At 34.2% G+C, this 19,460-nt stretch overlaps 1 protein-coding gene across 3 annotated transcripts; it reads left to right on the top strand.

Annotated features, from left to right (window-relative positions):
• The first annotated feature begins 1,420 nt into the window (after nucleotides 1–1,420).
• Nucleotides 1,421–19,379, top strand: LOC110993949 (SET domain-containing protein SmydA-8). 3 transcript variants are annotated; one of them, XM_022260385.2, is made up of 11 exons: nucleotides 1,421–1,851; nucleotides 7,737–7,777; nucleotides 13,390–13,547; nucleotides 13,769–13,906; nucleotides 14,210–14,371; nucleotides 14,765–14,954; nucleotides 15,895–16,095; nucleotides 16,445–16,677; nucleotides 17,146–17,405; nucleotides 18,266–18,369; nucleotides 18,686–19,379. In XM_022260385.2, exons 2-11 carry the CDS (start codon nucleotides 7,751–7,753, stop codon nucleotides 18,824–18,826), a joined length of 1,614 nt encoding a protein of 537 aa, XP_022116077.2. In that variant the 5' UTR covers nucleotides 1,421–1,851; nucleotides 7,737–7,750; the 3' UTR covers nucleotides 18,827–19,379. The 3 variants fall into 3 exon arrangements, with proteins under 3 accessions (XP_022116077.2, XP_022116079.2, XP_022116078.2); XM_022260387.2 differs by lacking the exon at nucleotides 7,737–7,777 and having other exon boundaries at nucleotides 1,422–1,851; XM_022260386.2 differs by lacking the exons at nucleotides 1,421–1,851; nucleotides 7,737–7,777 and adding an exon at nucleotides 13,146–13,215.
• The last annotated feature ends 81 nt before the right edge of the window (nucleotides 19,380–19,460 follow it).

The following is a 19,460-nucleotide window of genomic DNA, read 5'->3' as shown; positions in this document are numbered from 1 at the left end:
GAGGCCCTTTTATACAGCACTGAGTGTAGCAGCTTTTATAATCTATGTCATTGCTACAGAGACGCCACCGAAATAACAATTTTAATGATCCTCTTTTGTTTATTCTACGGGCGCTCGCACCAAACGCCACGAGACATAATAAGATCACCCAAGTCTGCAGACAACTCTTTGATGCAGAGATGTTCTGAAAATATGAAAGGCTCAACTTATGAATGTCATATATAAATACCTAATAATGTTTTTTATTTATAACTTTGCAATTTTCGTCCATATTTTTATCATTAATTAAGTCGTTTCTTTTTTACGAAGTTAAAATTGTTTTCCACATCACAAGAATTGTTTTTAACAATTGTTGACGGCAGTGACGTCTCCCATGTGACTCTGAAATATATATTATACATAGAAGGCAAATATTTACTAACATTTTTGCCACGTATTGATGTTTTTAATATAAGATAAGCCAGTGTTAATTTGTCACGTAACGGGGATACTTTTCATATAATATTTTTCAGCAGTAAGCCTGTGTTAAGAAGTCTAATTGTATGTATACTGTAAATCTTGTTGACGTAATAAATAAATAACGGTAAAACTCTTCTAGTTGTTATCTGGTTCACATAAAATACGCCTTACTGCATTTTTGTAGATTTTCTCTTACGTATTTTTATTTTGTGAAATATATTTACAACGGCAATGTTATCCACCTATTATATTTAAAAATACTAATAGAAATTGAACAGAAATATTTCAGACTGGTTTTATTTACTTAACGTCAAACGCCTATGAAATTGAGTACTTGCATGTTCTCGATTACTTATATGTATGTTAATTATTAGTCAACTTCCTCGAATAGGAAAGACTCGTTCAATCTTAAGTTCGATTATGTTGCTCATCATGTAAATATGCGATATATTTAAAGATGGGAAGGGATATACTAAATAATCATTGCATATTTATAAATGAAAAATTAAGTTAGTAATTATCTTTTTGGAGAAATCAAAGATTCACATTTATTTTTGGTTAATTGAGGTTTTGTGTAATTTTTTTTTAATGTAACGTAATTTTGGTTAGTGCAACCATTATAAGTATAAGCTTAATTCTCGTGTATTACTTGTATGTGGCGTGGCTCACTCGTAAATACGATTATTCGGCTTTGGCAGTTTACAGGTTTGAGTTTGGAAATGGTAGCGTAGCTGACTTCTACTTTGCTTTGAGTTTAAAACAAATAATAGCCTTTACTGGTCTCACAAATAACACCTCATCAAAAAAAAACATCTTATTAATATAAATAAAAATCTTTAGAAATTAAGTAATGTATTGCAGTGTTTTTTTTTGTATGTATTGCAGTAAAATACAGTAAGTACCTTAGACGTAATCAAGTTAAATGAAATTGGATAGCCAGGAGCGGCAGCGGGAGTGACGCACGTAATTATGAAACTAGGAAAAGAATAGCCAATCTTGCCTTTAACTACTCAGAACTAAATAGTATATATTTATTTTATTTTCGAAGATTGACTGAAAACAAATGTATTGTTGGCATCATCATGAAAAGCGAGAAATAAACAGTCTCAAGCCATTAAAACCATTTGGCATTCCACTGTTGCCAAATTAACTCTTAAGAAATGTCCCGCAATTCGGGATCCGTTTAGATGTTACGAAATGAAATGCAAAGCTGCGTCGCCTTTTGGATGCTTAATTTTATTGTGTCAAGCCAAACGCGGCAGTTAACGTTTGCGCGGGAAACGAACGCGCGCGCCATTAAAATCGCCTCTTCTACAATTCGGCTTTATTGTGTAAGGTTTTGTGCATAAAGTGGTGTTTATAAGGATCGATACTAGTTTCCTGGCGAAACAAGTAAGTTTATTGTGAAAATTGTAATATGCGTAGTGTTTAAATAAATTTTCAGTGCTTTACCCCTCGACAATTTAAATAATATTGTAGAATTAGTGTTGTTACGGTTTAAATTAAAATAAACAATGTTTTATTCGTTATTTAGACTAAACCACTATATTTCTAATGGTATATAAAGGTTACAATTAAAATATTGAAATTATTTTGTTATTGTAAATCGCTCTCCCTGAAGGTTCGAATGCTAACCATAATAGCTTTCATGTAAACATTGCTCCAATAAGATGCGATATGAACTGATTAAAAGTACAGACAGCATGATAATAATAATAAATTCGTTTGTAACAAAAATATCCAGGATGTCCAAAAAGTCGTGGATCAAACGCAACGAGGGCTGAGATAGAGTCATCAGCTGCAAAAAGTTGTTCTCCGGGAGGTCCTTTAACTCGACCCTTGCAGAGTAATAATTTAATTTTTCGTTTTTATAAGAAAATTTACTGTTTTAGGAATTGACAAAACCTATATCCTATATTTTCATAGTCTTATAAAGTTCCAACGTAACCAACGAAATGCACCTTTTTTGTTAATAGCATGCACCCTAGCAATTTTGCTAACATACTGCATACTAGCATACTGGTAAATCCGCCACTGTTTATATTCAGATATAGGGTTAGAAAAATAACTAGAGATTGAAAGCTATCTTCTGAAATAATAATGACTTCCTACCCTATAATATATTTATATATTGCGAATTATTATTATGTACTTTTTAATCTAACCGTACAGCGGCTATCAAGCGATCAGAATGCAGTGGCAGCGAGTGCCAAGCGTTGCATAGTAGAGGATTTATGTCTGTCCGTCTGTCTGTACGCCCTACACGTGTATTTGGACAGCTCTTTAAATATACCTTTGTCCCACTCTTTACATTGTCATACAAGCATGTTCATAAAATCATACGTGCGTCATAGAATTTATTCTTGAGGTGGCTTCTAGCAGAGTTACCAGTCTAAGTCGAATCATGGACTTTTTTTGCGTATTTAACATTCACTCTAACGGTGAAGGAAAACATCGAGGAAACCCACTTGCCTTAGACGCAGTCGACGGCGGTCATCTACTTGCCTACAGGATTGGCAAATCATCGTGAAAAAAAAAGAAGTCACAGGCCCAGACCTAATGTCTGGTACAACTGATATTTTTATTAATATAACTGTCGGACTATAACATAAAACAATTGTCAAGATAACAAATAACGCAATATATCGACTAATACCTAATTCAATATTACTTTTAAAAACGCCAGCAAAGATATCGTTGGCACTTTTAATTATCCGAGGATTTTAAACGTTTTTCAAGTAATGAGTAAGTATAACCTTTATGTATCAGGGTTACGTGTGTTTCCCATCTCCATTTCCATTGTATTATTTTTCTTTTTCTGCTGATACATTCACTTTTCTGTTTGTCGCTTAATTTAATATGCTAGAAAACTTATTTCTATCGCAGGCTAGCAAGAACGTCATTAATAAACTGCTTTTTTAAAAAGCACTTTACTGAACAAAAACAAAGTTTTTTTTTAAGAACTAACAAACAACAAACATTTTTTTGTAAATAACAATGGTTATTTTTATGTTTATTATAAAATTTAACCCAGAAAAATCTAGAATAGTCAATAATTATCTGATAGATGAGAAGGTCAAGCTAATCTCTAAGAATATATATGATTGCTTAGGAAGAATGAAAATGAGTTGCACCTGTATTTAATCAATAACAATACGAATATATTTCTATGCAATAGATTTATGATTGTAGATAATACTAAATGCAACTGCCAAGTGGATCAAAAACGCATTGCGCAGGATTACATACGAGGCTTTAATGCCTAGACTATACTTTGCTGAAATAGAATACAAATCCCTATAATTATCTATTTGTTAGTATAAATTTGGACTTAAAGAATGTCTGTGGTTTTCGGAATTACCTTGTCCTGTTTACTTACCAGTTACCGGCTTCGATAGGAAGATTCAGAAACGAACTTACTACGAGAATTATTAGAACTTCTGTAGGTACGTCGAAATTCGTTGTTGACTTACTAAAGTCAGTTAGTAAGAATTACTTTATTGGACTCGTTTAACTAAACCTAAATAGCAGTAAAAGAGATTTCTAGTATAAAGAAGATTATTATTTACTGTTCATGGAGGTAGACCGATGCCAGTTCTTCTCACCCGCTCTACGCCCTTGACTTGCGAATTGGTTGTAAATGTAAATTTACAGTTAATTTAATTTGTTTTTCTTGACGTTCATAAGTGTACATGTTTACCTATATGAATAAAGATATTTTGATTTGATTTGATTTGATGACCGAAGAGCATTGAGAGATCAGAGAGAGGCATAACATCTATTCTCGTGTTTGGTTTCTAGCTTTGCCCGCTTCGTTTGTATTTAAAAATTGAAGCGTAGTTTAAAAGACAGTACAGGCGTACAAGCAAATGCTTTGAGCAGACTATCCTTACTATCCTTACATAAAATAAAGTCTGTACGAATGCGATAAACAAATAACCGGATTTTTTTAACTTTAAGTAGTGTTAATGAAGGGTTAAATGTATAATACCTACATGTTTATTTACAGCAAAAATGCAAAATACGAATTATAATACCAACATAAATTACTAATATATTTTTCTACAACTCATAAAATAGAAACATTCTTCTGGTAGTCTTCCCAAACCTGTCACAATATGTCTAGTTCTGGTGCAGATCTGATAATATGTTTTAGTAGTGGAATTGGTTACTGCAGCGGAGATCAGTTTGTGAGCTCCAGCTAGACCAGCAAGATGATTTCGTAATCTAAAATACTTTTCGGGTACATCAGTAAAGTAATTTAAAGTCTAAATAGTACTGGAAGCTCATGCAGTCTATTCTAGCAGAGCATAATTCTGTTTATGAAGAGGCTGCAAAATATCTTTTTAAAATATAAAAAAATCATGCGGGCGAAGCTGCTAGTGGAGTATTATTAAACGACAGTTTTAATGTAGCATTGGTAATTTTGCTGTTTTCATCGAATATTTTTTGATACGCGTCATAATTTTATTTTGACTGCGTTTTTGTAAAATAAATGAGTCCAGACGGAATTTAATTAAACGTGACGGTTGACGTGCTGAACTGGGCCACCATTTGCTTGTGAAATCGGAGGATAAAAATTAGTAACATCAGCAGATTTTTCGTTTGACGTGCGACGCATAGAAAATAGAAAATGTTTGAATTGAGCAGAATGCGGCAGACGAGATGACGGCACGGCACGCTGTGTCCGTTCTCCGACATCTTTCTATGTTTAGACATTTTGTTTTAAATGAAGAATTTGATTAACATTCATTTTAAACTTTCGATGTGCAGCCCATATTATGTTTCCTACGTAGAGCCAGTCCGATAAAGTTAAAAATGATGACCATTATTGCCTCTTTTAACAGTGTTTCTAAAGCTCTGATCAATTTAAATTAAAAGTTAGGTGCCTCTCTGACCACTGTTTTGTTAGTAATTTTTATTTTTTGTAACATTTGTTTGCCATAATTGTCATATATTTTAGAAATCATGGCTTATAACATGTATGATATAGCATTTTGTATGATCTGGTGAACTTTAATAAATAAACATTAATTTGTATTAAAAATATAATGGGACATCCGTGTTGGCAACTGTAATTTAGTATTACTGCCTTGATATTAAAAACTAATTAAAAACAAGTTTTATTAGTTGGAAAAGAGAGTTAAAAATATATTCATATAAAATTAAAAATAGTTATTGTGAAGATATTTAAACTAGAAACAAGCATATTTGTTTTGCTTTCATGCCAAATGGCTAACGTATGGAAATAAATTATCTAAACATTGGAAACTGAAAATCCGGGACAACAATTCCCGTATTTAGAAATCGCAATATTTATTTCAAATGGCATACCTACACACAGTAGGGCATCGGTCAAACATTCCTCACGTTGATTCCTATGTGATGGCAATATGTTTTCTGCTTGTAATACACACCCACTTATAGAATTGATTGTTTATTTTGCTGAAAATTGTACGTCCGAGTTACTATCGTATTTATCGCATTCCTATCTAATCTTTTTATTTTCTGCGGGTATTTGCAATCAGCTCTAAGGGTGTGAGTGAATCTGTTGTGTGAAACAGTCATGTGATATGACTTCCCATTGGAAAAATCTGCTCATCTTCTGGCTAGCCAGAGGTCTAGACCTCGTGCCGCTTTTCGAGCACTAGAATATGGTGACGTTTTGCGAAAGTGCAATAAAGTTCTATCGATACAAACTCAAAAGAAAAATTACCTCGCGAAAGATAGCATCATATTAATTTTGAAGAAATGTATTATTTGCACATCTCATGTCAAGACAACATGATTGCTGTGTGGGCAGATATATAATACATGTTCACATGTTTCATATTTACGTTGAAATCCGGCGATTCAAACACTAAAAATACAAAACGATTGATGCTAACAAGAAGTAGTGGGCATTTCCTGTTTCTTTTACGTTAAGGATTATCAAACCGTCGGTTTTCCTATTGAAACACTTTTAAATTTCGAATAGTAATTTTTTTGCTGATTGGAAATAATACTGTCTTTTGGTTACGCGGGTATAACATTAATTAAACTTTGCTTAACGAATACAAACTCGACATTTTAAGTGCTTTGCAAAAATAGTGGCCAGCAAGACTGACTTTATATTCGTTAAGTTTTATTAAATTTTTCTTTGACATAGTCCATAACTTTTCATATTTTACATCAATAGGTACTGCCTCAACTTCTATTAGTAATCAAAATAAAAGGAAATGGAAAAATATGGAGGAGGGTTTTACCCTAACAGGAGCCAAGGAAATACAAGTACCTACTAGATAAAATTTTCATATCATTTCATATTTAGAACTTATATTAAGAAATATGAAATAAACGAAAACGAAAAAAATTAATAAACCTTTAAAAATAAAGCATTTTCTATATTAGGTAATAATTCCAGTAAGTTATGTAAATTATAAAACATCAGGGATTTTGAAAGAATTAAAATTAAAGGGGTAAAAAGCATATAGATTATGAAAGACAAAAGAAAGATAATGTGAAGCTAAAGAGGTACATATTTTATAAACGAATATTTCAATTTGCATTTTTACGAGTTGCGTAAAACAAAGTGATCAAAGCTGTGTACAAAATGTAGGCAATAAAATGGTTGATAAAATATTTAACATGTACCGGGCGTAATAATATTGCACATAAATTTTATGCGGTCGTAAAATGCTCAGCTGTGAAACTGAAAATTCAGATTGCGTAGTCTTCACTGTGGGACATCATTTCAACCTTTAAATGCAAATAGCATATAGCATCTTCTACCGCATTTACCAAGGAGAGTGTTCAGAGGATTTGTTCGGACCAATAACTGCAGCTGAGTTTCATTATCAGACGTCAAGGCAGAGTAGAAAATACCATCTGTAACGCCTCGACGTCCGTAGTTCCACAACTGAGCGTTTCTCAAGGCAATTTCTGCCGCACTCTACCACTATGTGGAATCAGCTATCCACTGAAGTAGTATTTCCAAACCAATTCGACAAGGTCCTTGAGGCAGCGCGCTTGCAAGTGGCAGTGCAGGTATCCATGGGAATTAACATCAGGTGCCTATTTGGCTGTAACAGAAAAAAACATTAGAATATCATACATCGTTCCCTATCAACCATATATCTTTAAATCGTATGTATCATATTTGACTCTGTTTCATAGAAAAAACTACAACTCGTACGCTCTGCTATGTTGGGAACCAGGCGTATGCTCGCTACAAGCTGTCTATGATAAAAAGTAACCAATGAAAACCAAGCTATGTTACATGTTTAATTTCGTTTCAGATTCCAATCTCAACATGAACAAGAAATCTCATAAGAAAAAGGTTAGTGTTTTTTAATATACCTTTTCGCTTGTAACATCCTATCTCTGTCAAACTTACAATGAAATAATTTCTTTGTCTATAATTAAATCAAAGTGGGAGAATACATATAAACATTATTTACAAAACTCCACGTTTCAAGCCTTCAAACCTTGTCAACGAGTAAATGCTCATAGGTAAATGTATCTCGCGGGCGAAGTTGGTAGCAGCTAGTGCAGCACCAATAATGCCAGGCGAATATATTCTGACTTATGTTAATTCGTTCCATTCTCATATTTCATTGGCGAAATGCTTGCCAACTCGAAATAGACCTGCTTGCACAATCCAAGGGCTTTTGTTCGTGTTGCTATTTACTCATCGATGTAAATTTAATGACATATTATATTTACCTTAGTTGTTCGTTAGAAAAACAGACAAACTAGCCTTGGAAATCTAGACAACAAGATATAACACAACTATGTTGACATGATAAGATTACTAGACAATATCTGAAACCATAATACTGCTTACTGTCTGGGGCATGGGTACTACAAACATTTAAATATAGAAACATTATCATATCGTTATTTTTAATGATTGAACTTAATTTTACTTTAATCAGGCTTTTAAAGCACAGCCACAGATGGAAGCAAGAGTTTAAACATAAATTCTTATGACATGAATCGTTCCCCAAAAAGCATTGTAAACTAAACCTTAGAATCGAAAATGCGTAGCCGTCATACATCAGCATGCCGATCAGGCGTGGCTCATATCTACGAGCGGCGTATGCCCCCAATTGTTCTTCGACAATCAAATGATTGAGAGGTGCCAATAATGATTCGAAAATGTCAGACGCGCCGACCGCTAGCGCCAACGTTCTATGGCTGGCGTGCAAATTGCCAGTAATAATAGAATACATTGGATTGTTTTTTTATTTGATTTTAGTTTTGTACTGTTATAAAACAGATAAACAAAGTAATAATTCAAATTCAAAAATCATTTATTCATGTAGGTAACATAATGTACCCTTATGAACAGCCATTTTATCTTTTACACAACGTTTGTAAGTAGCTGCAATATTTCTGTTCTTAATAGTAAATAAAATTATTATATATACTAAAAATTTATATTTACTGTTAAAAATTAACAGTAATTTTCTAGCTATTATAATTCTGCTATTGTGCACACACTTAAGAAAGAATTTAAAAAAGGTCAACAGATAGGAATTGTGTATTTATCTCTTACAATTAAAGATGGAAATTCAGCAAGTGCCTACCTGATGTCTAATGTGATATAGAAGTAGCATAAACACGCAGAATATAATTTCATTGACAAGCAAAAACCAATTTCGTTCTTCACAGGAGGCGCGAACAGCTTGTTAAGACAGGTGTCAATTGACGCTCTAGTGAAGTGGAAAATTTAAGCTATTTATAAGAATATTCCGAAGTCAAGTAATATATTATGTTGTAGTTATATAAGGCCAGGTCGCAGAGCCAGCGTGTTGAATGTCAGTAATAGGAATTCCCCAAGAATCGAATCAGTACGGTTTTTTGATGGAGACAGTATCTTAGGTAATTATTTTGTGTACGTAGCGAGTTTATAACTAAATCGACGAAATTGTTTAACATTACAACAATATCTATCCTGTCTATTTGCAGAAAGCCAACAAATATTTTAATAATTTTTACAAAAATTAATACATATTTTTATACATATAAATCTCCTGTCACAATGTTGACTGCGATGGACTCCTAAACTACTTAACCGATTTTAAATTAAATTGGCACACCGTCAGCAGTCTGGTCCAACTTAAGAGATAGGATAGCTTAGATCTTAAATTATAGTCGCAATTTTATGTTATTGTTAATATTGTTTATTATTTGATACAATTCTAACAGATGGCGCTGTGTTAAAAGTACCAACGTTTCACAAAGTTCTCCTATCGTTTCCCTTGAATTGTTTACTACTATGTAATATAACAAAAACCTTAGCCAGAGCAACGCTTGGGTGAGTCTGCTAGTGTTTTATATAAAAATTCTTTTTTGTTTGGCAAAACGCGCGCGACTTTGTGCATTCTAACGCCTGTATACTTGGCATGACACTACCAATAGAAGACTCTTCTATCACAATAAATCTACTGTTTAGTATCACATCTCGCAAAGCATTTAACCACGTCCAAGCCAATTAAACGTTTATTGCCTTAAAAATTCACTTTTCTATAAATCTTTCTGAGGAAGGAGTATGTATGTCAACAGAGCTATTAAACTAATTCACGGTTTAGCCGATAAATAAACTGATTGTTAGTCGGCGCGAATAAGCGATTAATAGCCAAACAAACTGTCACTTACACCATAAACATATTCGTGAATATATTTCAGTAACGGGATTTTTAAACTAGATTTAAGATAATGCTGGACGTTCGTTTCCGACTATACTGTGAACTAGTCTCACTAATAGTTTTACCTTTTAGATATTTAACTATTTTTCAATGTGATACCGAAATTTTATTGTTATTAATAAATTTAATTAAATAAATAAAATATGACAGAATAGTCCAGATTCAGATTGGTTCTTATAATATTTATTTAAACTTTAAGGATCTTACTTAAAGTTTAAGCTTAATCTGGCAATACGCTATTGGTGAAAATTTATAAGTATTAAAAATTTAATAAATCATTAATTATCAAAATGATAAGTTCTAATTTGAATTTAAAAACTGGGATTTGGATAGGAAATTACCAAATTACCTGAAATATCTTTTTAGGCTTAAGGTTAGGCTACATGTTTCTTTTTGTTTCATTTTTCATTCTTACCCAACGCATAGTTATTCTCGAAACGAGCTTGTTTCATATTGAAAAGTAACCCGTCAATATTTTATAAGATTATCAAATATTTAGAGAATTTAAAAAGTAATTTGAACACGTTCCAACTAGTAAAACAATAGTTTTACTTCGAAGCCGTTTAAAACATCAATTACTAAACGAGTGCCAAGAAACTTGTAATTATAGACTGTTGCTATGGGAGTTTTAGAAGCTACAATGTTAGCATACATATAGTGAAATCTTTACCACTTCATAAATTCCTTGAGTTTTATATCGCCTCTATAACTATATCTAATCTACATGAGCTATATCAGGCAGAAGGCTCACCGCCTATAGACACTCAATGCCAGGTGGCTTGCGAGTGCTTTGCAAGACCTTAAATATCTGGTACTATCTTTTCTTGAGAGACCCTATGATGAATTGGTTCGGAAATACTTCTGTGAACAGTTCGCTCAGTTGTGAAACGACGAACGTCGACGTGATACAGGTGGAATTTCGTATTCTGCCTCGACGTCCGATTATGAACCTATAGACTAGCGATCATCAATCGATATCAGAACTCTTGTAGGGATAAGTAAGGAATAATAGTTTAGGTAAGAAAGAAACTAAGGAGCAGTATAAAGCCTTTGAACACATAAATTACTTCTTTCAAGACATTTTAGGTAGACGCGAATTTTGTGCGGCTAAATGCCTACAAAATGCAAGCGTGCTTTAATTTCATAGATGAGAGATATGTTCGGTTATGTACTACACCACCTGTTGAATTATGATTATGTTGATGCCTCAATCATGCCAACTAATAACATTACTGACGTATGACACGACGATATCTATATCATTCGTAGGAGGTCGCATGAAGTTTAGGTAATAGAAAATAATTTTATTTGTGTGCATATCCGTCTGTTTATTTGTTTTTTATATTTTGTATTTATTATAGCTTTATATAATAAATACAAAATATATACATTATAACCATTGGTTAATCTATGATAACCAATTCTGTGCCTACGGGAAAGGCCTCCCTTATCCTCCATTTATCGTTATTGTGCATATCCGTATATGATAATTAAAAAAACTGCATTGGTTTATCTAACATTTTCTAAATATAAATTAATAAAAAAATAAATTTTCGAACTTTTAGACGACAAAACATCAAAAATTCGAAACACAGACATATACTTACAGACCTTATGCATGGTAAAGACAGCTTTTAACTAGTTAAAACAGCGACCCGTATTTTAAAAAAAGGGTATTTATTTTAGCAGTCATGATTTTGAGCAAAACCTAATAGTTACATAGAGTTTTCAGTTCCGAAGTCATAATAGAACTTTAATGATTCCATAAAGCACTTTCAGCTTGGCTGGAAATGAGCAGTTCACATGATTGAGTGACCGACTCAGTGCCAAGATGTGTAATTTAATTTGACATATGCGACAGCTACGAGAGTGATTTAGTTAATATAATGAGTTCTATACTAATTATGTCTTATGCGCAAAGGTACAATATTAGGAATGTGAAGAATTATATATTTTGTTAGGTGACATGCACTGTAAAACCATTTAACATTTACACAGTTTAAGTATTATCATTATCTGATCAGCTTAGGTATATTTATACTAATATTGTAAAGAGGTAATGTTTGTTTTTGTATGTATGTTTGTAATGTTTCACACAAAAACCACTGGACGGATTTAAAAAAATCTTTCACTATTAGACAGCTGCAGCTTTCTGGGATATATTAAATTTTCAAAAAATAGTATCACCCAATAAAAATTCAATAATATAATGTGTGAATGTGAATTATAGTACGTATCCATGTCTAGAAAAATATTGTTTAACTCAATTGTATATTGGCCTATTCGAGTCGCAACTCCATTTCAAAACAAAACTACGTCAAATGTTGTGTATAGGGTACATATATAATATTATATTATAGAAGAAAGTTTTGCATTTTATATATTTTTAATATCAAGATCAAGAAAATTCTCTGATTTCAAAAATATTTCATCTGCTACTTGAAATCAATGTTTTATCAATACCTGTAAATTTTTTTTAAATTTACTAATGTTGTTTATCCAGTCCATCCATCCATCCATTTTAAAAGGAAAACGTTCAAGCCAATTAATTCCTTCCTTCCCGTTTAATACTCTATGGGAATAAAGAAAAGTTGAAGATGTCTGCAATAGGGAATATGTTCTCTAAATTCAAATTCAACTATTGTATTATTATTTATTATTATTAAAGTCAAGCGTTTATTAGTGTTGTACACAGAACTAATAATTCTTATTGTGCCAATAGCCACCTAACTGTGACAGTACTCTTTGTAAGACAGACCATATTAGATCCTTACAAATCAGCTTAATCACGGCGTTCAAGGCTTAATTTCATTTATTCAACTGCACGACAAGGCTTCCTCTGACCTGCATTAGCTTAATACTGGATTATCAGTCGCACTTAGCGGTGTTCCTGCTTAATGAAATTACAGCCATCAGTCTCTGCTTGTTATTGGCAGGATTATGAATTTTTTCAACTCAAGTGCTGAACAAAAATACACTGGCTCCAGAATCATTCATAATACGTCACAAAACATTCGACGGTCATTCATACTACGCGTCTCTGATGCTACGATGCCTAACTTGTGTACGTGGACTTTGTGAATTCGATTCATGTCAAATTTAAAAAAAAATGTGATCAATCGTAAAAAAAAACGCCGTGCCTTTAAATATATTTAAATAATCATGCTAGTAGTGAACAGTAATGTTAAGTATTTTAATAGTAAACGCTTGATTCTTACGTAGTATATGTAATTTACAGCACAAGAAACGCGGAAAGCACGAAGTAAGAAACAAAGAAAACGCTATAGAAGAAGTGTTGGATGTAGAAGTTAAAGAAAACGAAAAGGATTCAGCGGAAACTGAAAAGGAAAAGAACAAACCATGCTACGAAATCAAACAGTCGGATGTTATGGGAAGGTATGTTAAATTAATTATTAATTAATTTTTGTTAATATTAAACGTGGCAATATATTCCTGCATTGATTTATCTAATTAGAATTTCAACGGAAAGTTTTAATTGTTGCTATTATTTTTATCGTAAAAAATAATTTAAGCGATTTAAAATAAAGTTTAAAATGTCTTTTGAAAACTTATTATTAGAAAAATTCTCTCTGTACAAATCTTGCATTTTGGTACAGATACGTGGTGGCCAGTCGAGATATAAAACCGGGCGAGGTGATTGTGGAAGCTCAGGCGCTAGCTGTGGGTCCATGCAGCGGCTGCGGGCTTATCTGCCTAGGCTGCTACAGAGAGCTCGACGAGAGCAATATATACAAGTAAATTTATTTTAGAATAATAATAATAAAATTAGTTCCATTTCTTATAATCTTCGTTGGATGGCCTATCGAACGAACAAAACAAAGATTGAAGTAATGTTTACATTGACCATCGGTTGTAGTACGAACTAATAAACAAATTATGTAGTGTTCTAATATATGCATACATTTTTTGTCACCGCTTTCTTGACTCTCACAACTCACTCTGTAGTGTCACACAAATCACTCATAATATTATAATAGATTATGATATACATATTTTAACATTACCTAATTACACCTGCAACCTTCCTATACTTCCAGATGTACAGGTTGCAACTGGCCATTGTGCAGTAAGAGCTGCCCAGGCGTAGGGTATTATACTGGACACTCGAGCTACGAGTGTGAAGCTTTGAAGGACTCGTCACCAAGTTACGCGAACATTGAGGAGCTGAAGGAATGCTACCACGCCCTCATGCCATTGAGGCAGGTACACAATCTTGCGTTATTTTGTAATTAAATATTTATATACTCTTACGTAGGACAAAAAATGTTTTAAAATGTTAATTCTTTTGCAATATTCTTCCTTTTAAATGCATCAGTGTAAAATTCCGATTCTTAATCCTAGGGTCGTAAGTTTGGGCCCCGGATGTACAGCGATGGTTTATAATTTTATTAGTGAATGTGTGAAAAGCATGATCAGAAGTTAAATGCTGATCAGGCACAGATGGTATTTGAAGATTTTCTTTCCCTCAAAATGAAGGATGCAGCAGGAGGAGCAGATGCTGTGGCGAAGACCTGTGAAGAGTTGTAATTCTACTATTCTGTAGAATTATAACTTGCAACCGCTGAATCCATGAATTTTTATTCACATTCCAGATGCCTTCTTCTCAAAACGGCAGACCCTGAAAAGTGGGAAGGGGTCATAGCCATGGAGGCTCACAACGAATTACGCAAGTCCCGGGGTGACATATGGCCGGCAAACGAGAGGAATGTTGTCCAGCGGTTGAAGAGCTGGGGTTTCAAGTTCGATGACGTGGAGATACACACTGTTTGTGGGATATTGGAGGTATTTTTCACAAGCCTTGCGTTCCCCAGAGTAAAACTTATTTAGATTAATGTATATTAAATGAAATCCCTTACAGTCATACCACACAACAACATAACTTTTTTATTTTTTAAAGCTTTTAAGTGGCTACGCCCTAAGATTCATCCGTGAGATCTTAGGACTTTCTTTCTACGTGTGCATTTAATATTCACTGGAACGGTGAAGGAAATCATCGTCAGGAAACCGTCTTGCCTTGACTTAAAAGTCGACGGCGTATGTCAGGCACGGGAGGCTCCCTACTTGCCTATTAGATTGACAAATAATCATGAAACAGATACATAAATCTGAGGTCAGACCTAAAAAGTAGATCTATTTTATTATTCAGCATGAATGAAACAGAAATTTTATAATATTAAGTGCCTTCAATCGTCTTGAGCAATCGTGGTTCGCTATTTTGGTTACAAGATTTCATAACACAATAAAGTTGTAATACTATAAAAGTCGACCGAAGCATAAATTTTAACAATCTCATTTGGGTTGCCCCAAATATACTTTAAAGTCATCCTAAATTCTCGAATACAATTCAGAATTTAATTAATAATTGCAATCACAATAAAAAAGGTCAAAGTCAAACTAACTTTATTGATATAGGTAACCAAGTACACTTATGAAGGTCAACAGAAAAGATGCTTAATTGATTCTATATTTACATTTATGTGATAGACTCGCGAGTGCGTTGCCCGACTTTAAAGTATCTGCTCGTGAATTACCTTGCTATTATATTTCTATTATATATTATAAATCAAGGATTCAAAAGATGGTGCGGCAACGCATCCTCTACTTGTTACTTGTATAATACCTATAATAAAAAAAATAGTAAAAAAAAGTATTCACGAAGTAAATTTCAAAAGTTTCATAATCTAAATTCGCAGTTTTAGAATTTTAAACACAACACCTCCAGGTGAACGCATTCGAAGTCGGTGGCAACGGAGCGAACGCGCGCGCGTTGTACGACGGTGCGTTCCTATTGGCCCACGACTGTACGCCGAGCACAACGCACACGGACGCAGAGCGGGCGCCCGGAAGACCTCTCACGGTCAGGGCCTCGGTGGCGCATCGGGCGGGAGACCTCGTGTCGCTATGCTATGCTTATACCTTACAGGTATTTTTTTTGTTGAATGGAATCTCATAGGTCAGCCGGAAGCTTGGACGTCGACCGTCACGGGGTGGTCAATCACTGAAGGATAGGACGGGAGCTTGTGAGTCTGACTTTGATCGAGTTCTGGATTCCATTCACTATACTGCATATACATATTTTTAGCATAACTTATGTTTACATGTATTGTCATAAATATTTGATATAAGATTTTATAAAATGATCAGTAGATTTAGTAATATGTATGATGTTGTAGACTTAATAAATAAATAAATAAATAAAAAATACTGTAACGTGACAGCCGAATCAGGAAATTAATGCATGAACTATCGAAAGCAATATTCTCTTCCTCCAGGGAACCCTAAAGCGTCGTGAACATATCCGCCTGAGCAAGTTCTTCGAATGTCACTGCAGACGTTGTTCAGATCCCTCGGAGTTGGGCACTTTCGCGAGTGCCTTCCGCTGTCCCAGGTGCTCCGGCAGGATCCTCTCCACCGCACCTTTGGAGCCCAAAGCCCCCTGGAGGTGCCTGGACAATGCATGCACCTACACCATGACCGCGGGGGGAGTTCAGGCTATGCTCAAAAGGTATTTTTTTTAACATGATCGTGTTTCACATATTTTTAGTACAGAAAGTTTAGATTGAAATAATATAACTACGCGAATTACCTGTACGTTTGGATATTTTAAATTAATCAGGTCTTTAAAGAGAGAGACATCATCGGATTAAAATTCGATATATCTTGTATGATTCGATGTATCACGTAGCAAATGTTATGATCACTTTATTTTATAGATATGAGATTTTAACGATAATTTAGTTATTATTTACTATTTAATAAATTTAATGTGTAATGCTCACGAATCTTAAGAAACATTATCTGCTATTTCACATACGTACACACACATTGACAGCTATAGACAAGGTCTGCCCAGAGACTATGAGACATAACGAAATTAAGACTACCTTCGGCCTGGTGTTCTCTACTTTGTTGATGCTCTGTAGTCTGTATACGTAACGAACACTTCTCGTGATTGATTCCCGTCTTTCGTCAGGTTAACAGAAGAATTGGAGCAAATAGACGCGAACGACGTGGACGGCTTCGAAAAGTTCCTCCACAAGTATCGCAACGTGCTCCACGACAACCACTACCTGTGCCTGTCCGCTTTGCACTCGCTGAGCCAACTCTACGGCAAAATCTCCGGCTTCATGATTCACGAGATGCCGGAGTCCCAGCTGCACAGGAAGATCGAGATCTGCCGCGACCTGATGAAGGTCTTCGACGTCATCGAACCGGGATACTCCAGGTTACGAGGTACACACTGTTCTACTGAAATGTGTAATAATAAATAACTCTCATATATCAGGGAACCATTACTTTTTTATATGTGTAGTAAAATTTATGTCCAACAAACAAATATACAATACTAGCTGACGCGACTAACTTCGTTTCGCTTACCGCTGGCCATAGACAGACCGCATGTTGTAGACGTGTTCGGCTGCTGTAGATCGGTAGCCGCACGGCGATTTGCAGTTTCTATAATAAATTCATATCCGCAATACATGGACTGCTCGAGCTGTTCCTGAGCGGTCCGAACAGTTGGTCTGCGGTCGAGTTTCGCCCTGAGGTCGACTGCTTGAAAAAAAAAAGAAACGTGTGGCACTCGGGGACTCCCGCGATAAAGCTATTGCATAGCATTTTTTATCAACCTATGCAATTATAATTGTTTATTTATTTTTTATTTATACAGTTTTTTTTTTCTTTGACATTAATTCAATCTACCAGACTCAGACTAACCAACCTATATAGTCTGTCTCGTGTCTAACGCGTACCGGCCGCGCTTACGTTACGTTAACGTTACCGATCTCGTCATAGAGATGTGACACGCAGTATACGTTCTGTACTGCTCTCACATTGGGCGCACTTTTATTACGTCATAGTGTGTTAGGTTATTTTCGTTACGGAATTTCTTGATTCGGTCGCCGCGCTCAATGCCTGCGATAAAATCTATGCAATAGCTTAAAAAAAGATGAAAAAAGATTCGCAGACCTAACCGATACGGACACAAAATTTCTTAAAATAGGTCGAGCCATTCTGGAGGAGTTTAATAACAAACAGCAGTATTTCACTTGTCATAAAGAAACATAACAGGTGGTATTGTTCTGTTTTCTCAGGTATAACATTGTATGAGCTTCATGCTCCTCTGATGGTGCTCACCACGAGGGACTTCGAGAGGAAAGCCATCACCAAAGATAATCTCAGGACCAGATTAAAAGAGGTGAGGACAGAGATCGGAAAGACTGGTAGCGCTAACATTTATTAATGAGTAACGCCGATCGAAGCATCTTAATTGCGCACATAGAAAGGAAATTCATCGGCCCGGGATTCGAACCTAAGACCACAGGAATGTGAGTTTTACGCAAACGACTACAAGACAGATTTCGCATTGCAACAAGCAAAGGATTGTTTTTAATGGTTAGATTTCAGGCAAAACAAATATTGTTGTACGGCTGATCACCAATTTTTTTCACCAATTATTGAAGCGAACAGAAAATATGTCTTTCTTCCACCATAGTTGGTATTCTTTATTTCAGATCGTGAGTTATTTAACGGAGTCTGCGCTAATCCTTGATTTCGAGCCGAAACAGTCCCCCGAAGGCCTCATGGCAACAGCAGCGAGGGACGCTCTTGACAAGATCAAAACTTGGGAACAAATTATTGGGAAAATATCATAATATTGAATTATATGTTTTTTTTTATTTTAATATCATCGACAAACCAACAGTCGGAAAGACTGAAAAAGATTTCTTTTTCAATACATATTTAGTGATGTTTTAGTCAAATACTGAGTAATTTAATTATTTAATCGGTTAAAATCAAAACAGAAATAATAAAAAAAGGGAATTTTGAAGGTTATAGTTCTAGAAAATAAGTTTAAAATAAATAAATGCTTAAAAAGCTGAACCCTTGTTCTTGACGTTATCGTGATGTAAATCGGAACTGTTTTTAAATAGATTTATATTGAAGTGTTAAAAAAATATCAAATACACAATGGCTTCAAATTATTATGTATACCAAATATACATATATATATTTCCTTTTCATGTGTGTCAAATCTCGATATTCTCTTAAATTATATTTTCTTGACATTGTTGGATGTTGTGTTTGTACTTATTTATGACGCAATGAAATGTAAAATTAAATAATTCTTTAAAAGTGGCGGTATATTTTTTGAATAATATATACTTTTTCTGTACTTTCAACTAATAAATACACTTTGAGACAAAATATGTTTTTTACTATCCCAATTAACCTCATAAAACTTCATCGATCAAGATTTAAAGCTTTAAACGTACAACCGTTTAGTAT

Source organism: Pieris rapae, chromosome 21, assembly GCF_905147795.1.
Source record: "Pieris rapae chromosome 21, ilPieRapa1.1, whole genome shotgun sequence".
NCBI classification, from domain to species: Eukaryota; Metazoa; Arthropoda; class Insecta; order Lepidoptera; family Pieridae; genus Pieris; species Pieris rapae.
This window is presented reverse-complemented; position numbering and strand designations above follow the sequence as displayed.

Bases quoted from the DNA above. Each gene is read 5' to 3' on its own strand.
- LOC110993949 (XM_022260385.2), top strand. From the start codon at position 7,751: ATGAACAAGAAATCTCATAAGAAAAAG. The intron at 13,907-14,209 runs GTAAATTTATTT...CTATACTTCCAG, and splicing joins GACGAGAGCAATATATACAA to ATGTACAGGTTGCAACTGGC. The intron at 18,370-18,685 runs GTGAGGACAGAG...TCTTTATTTCAG, and splicing joins TCAGGACCAGATTAAAAGAG to ATCGTGAGTTATTTAACGGA.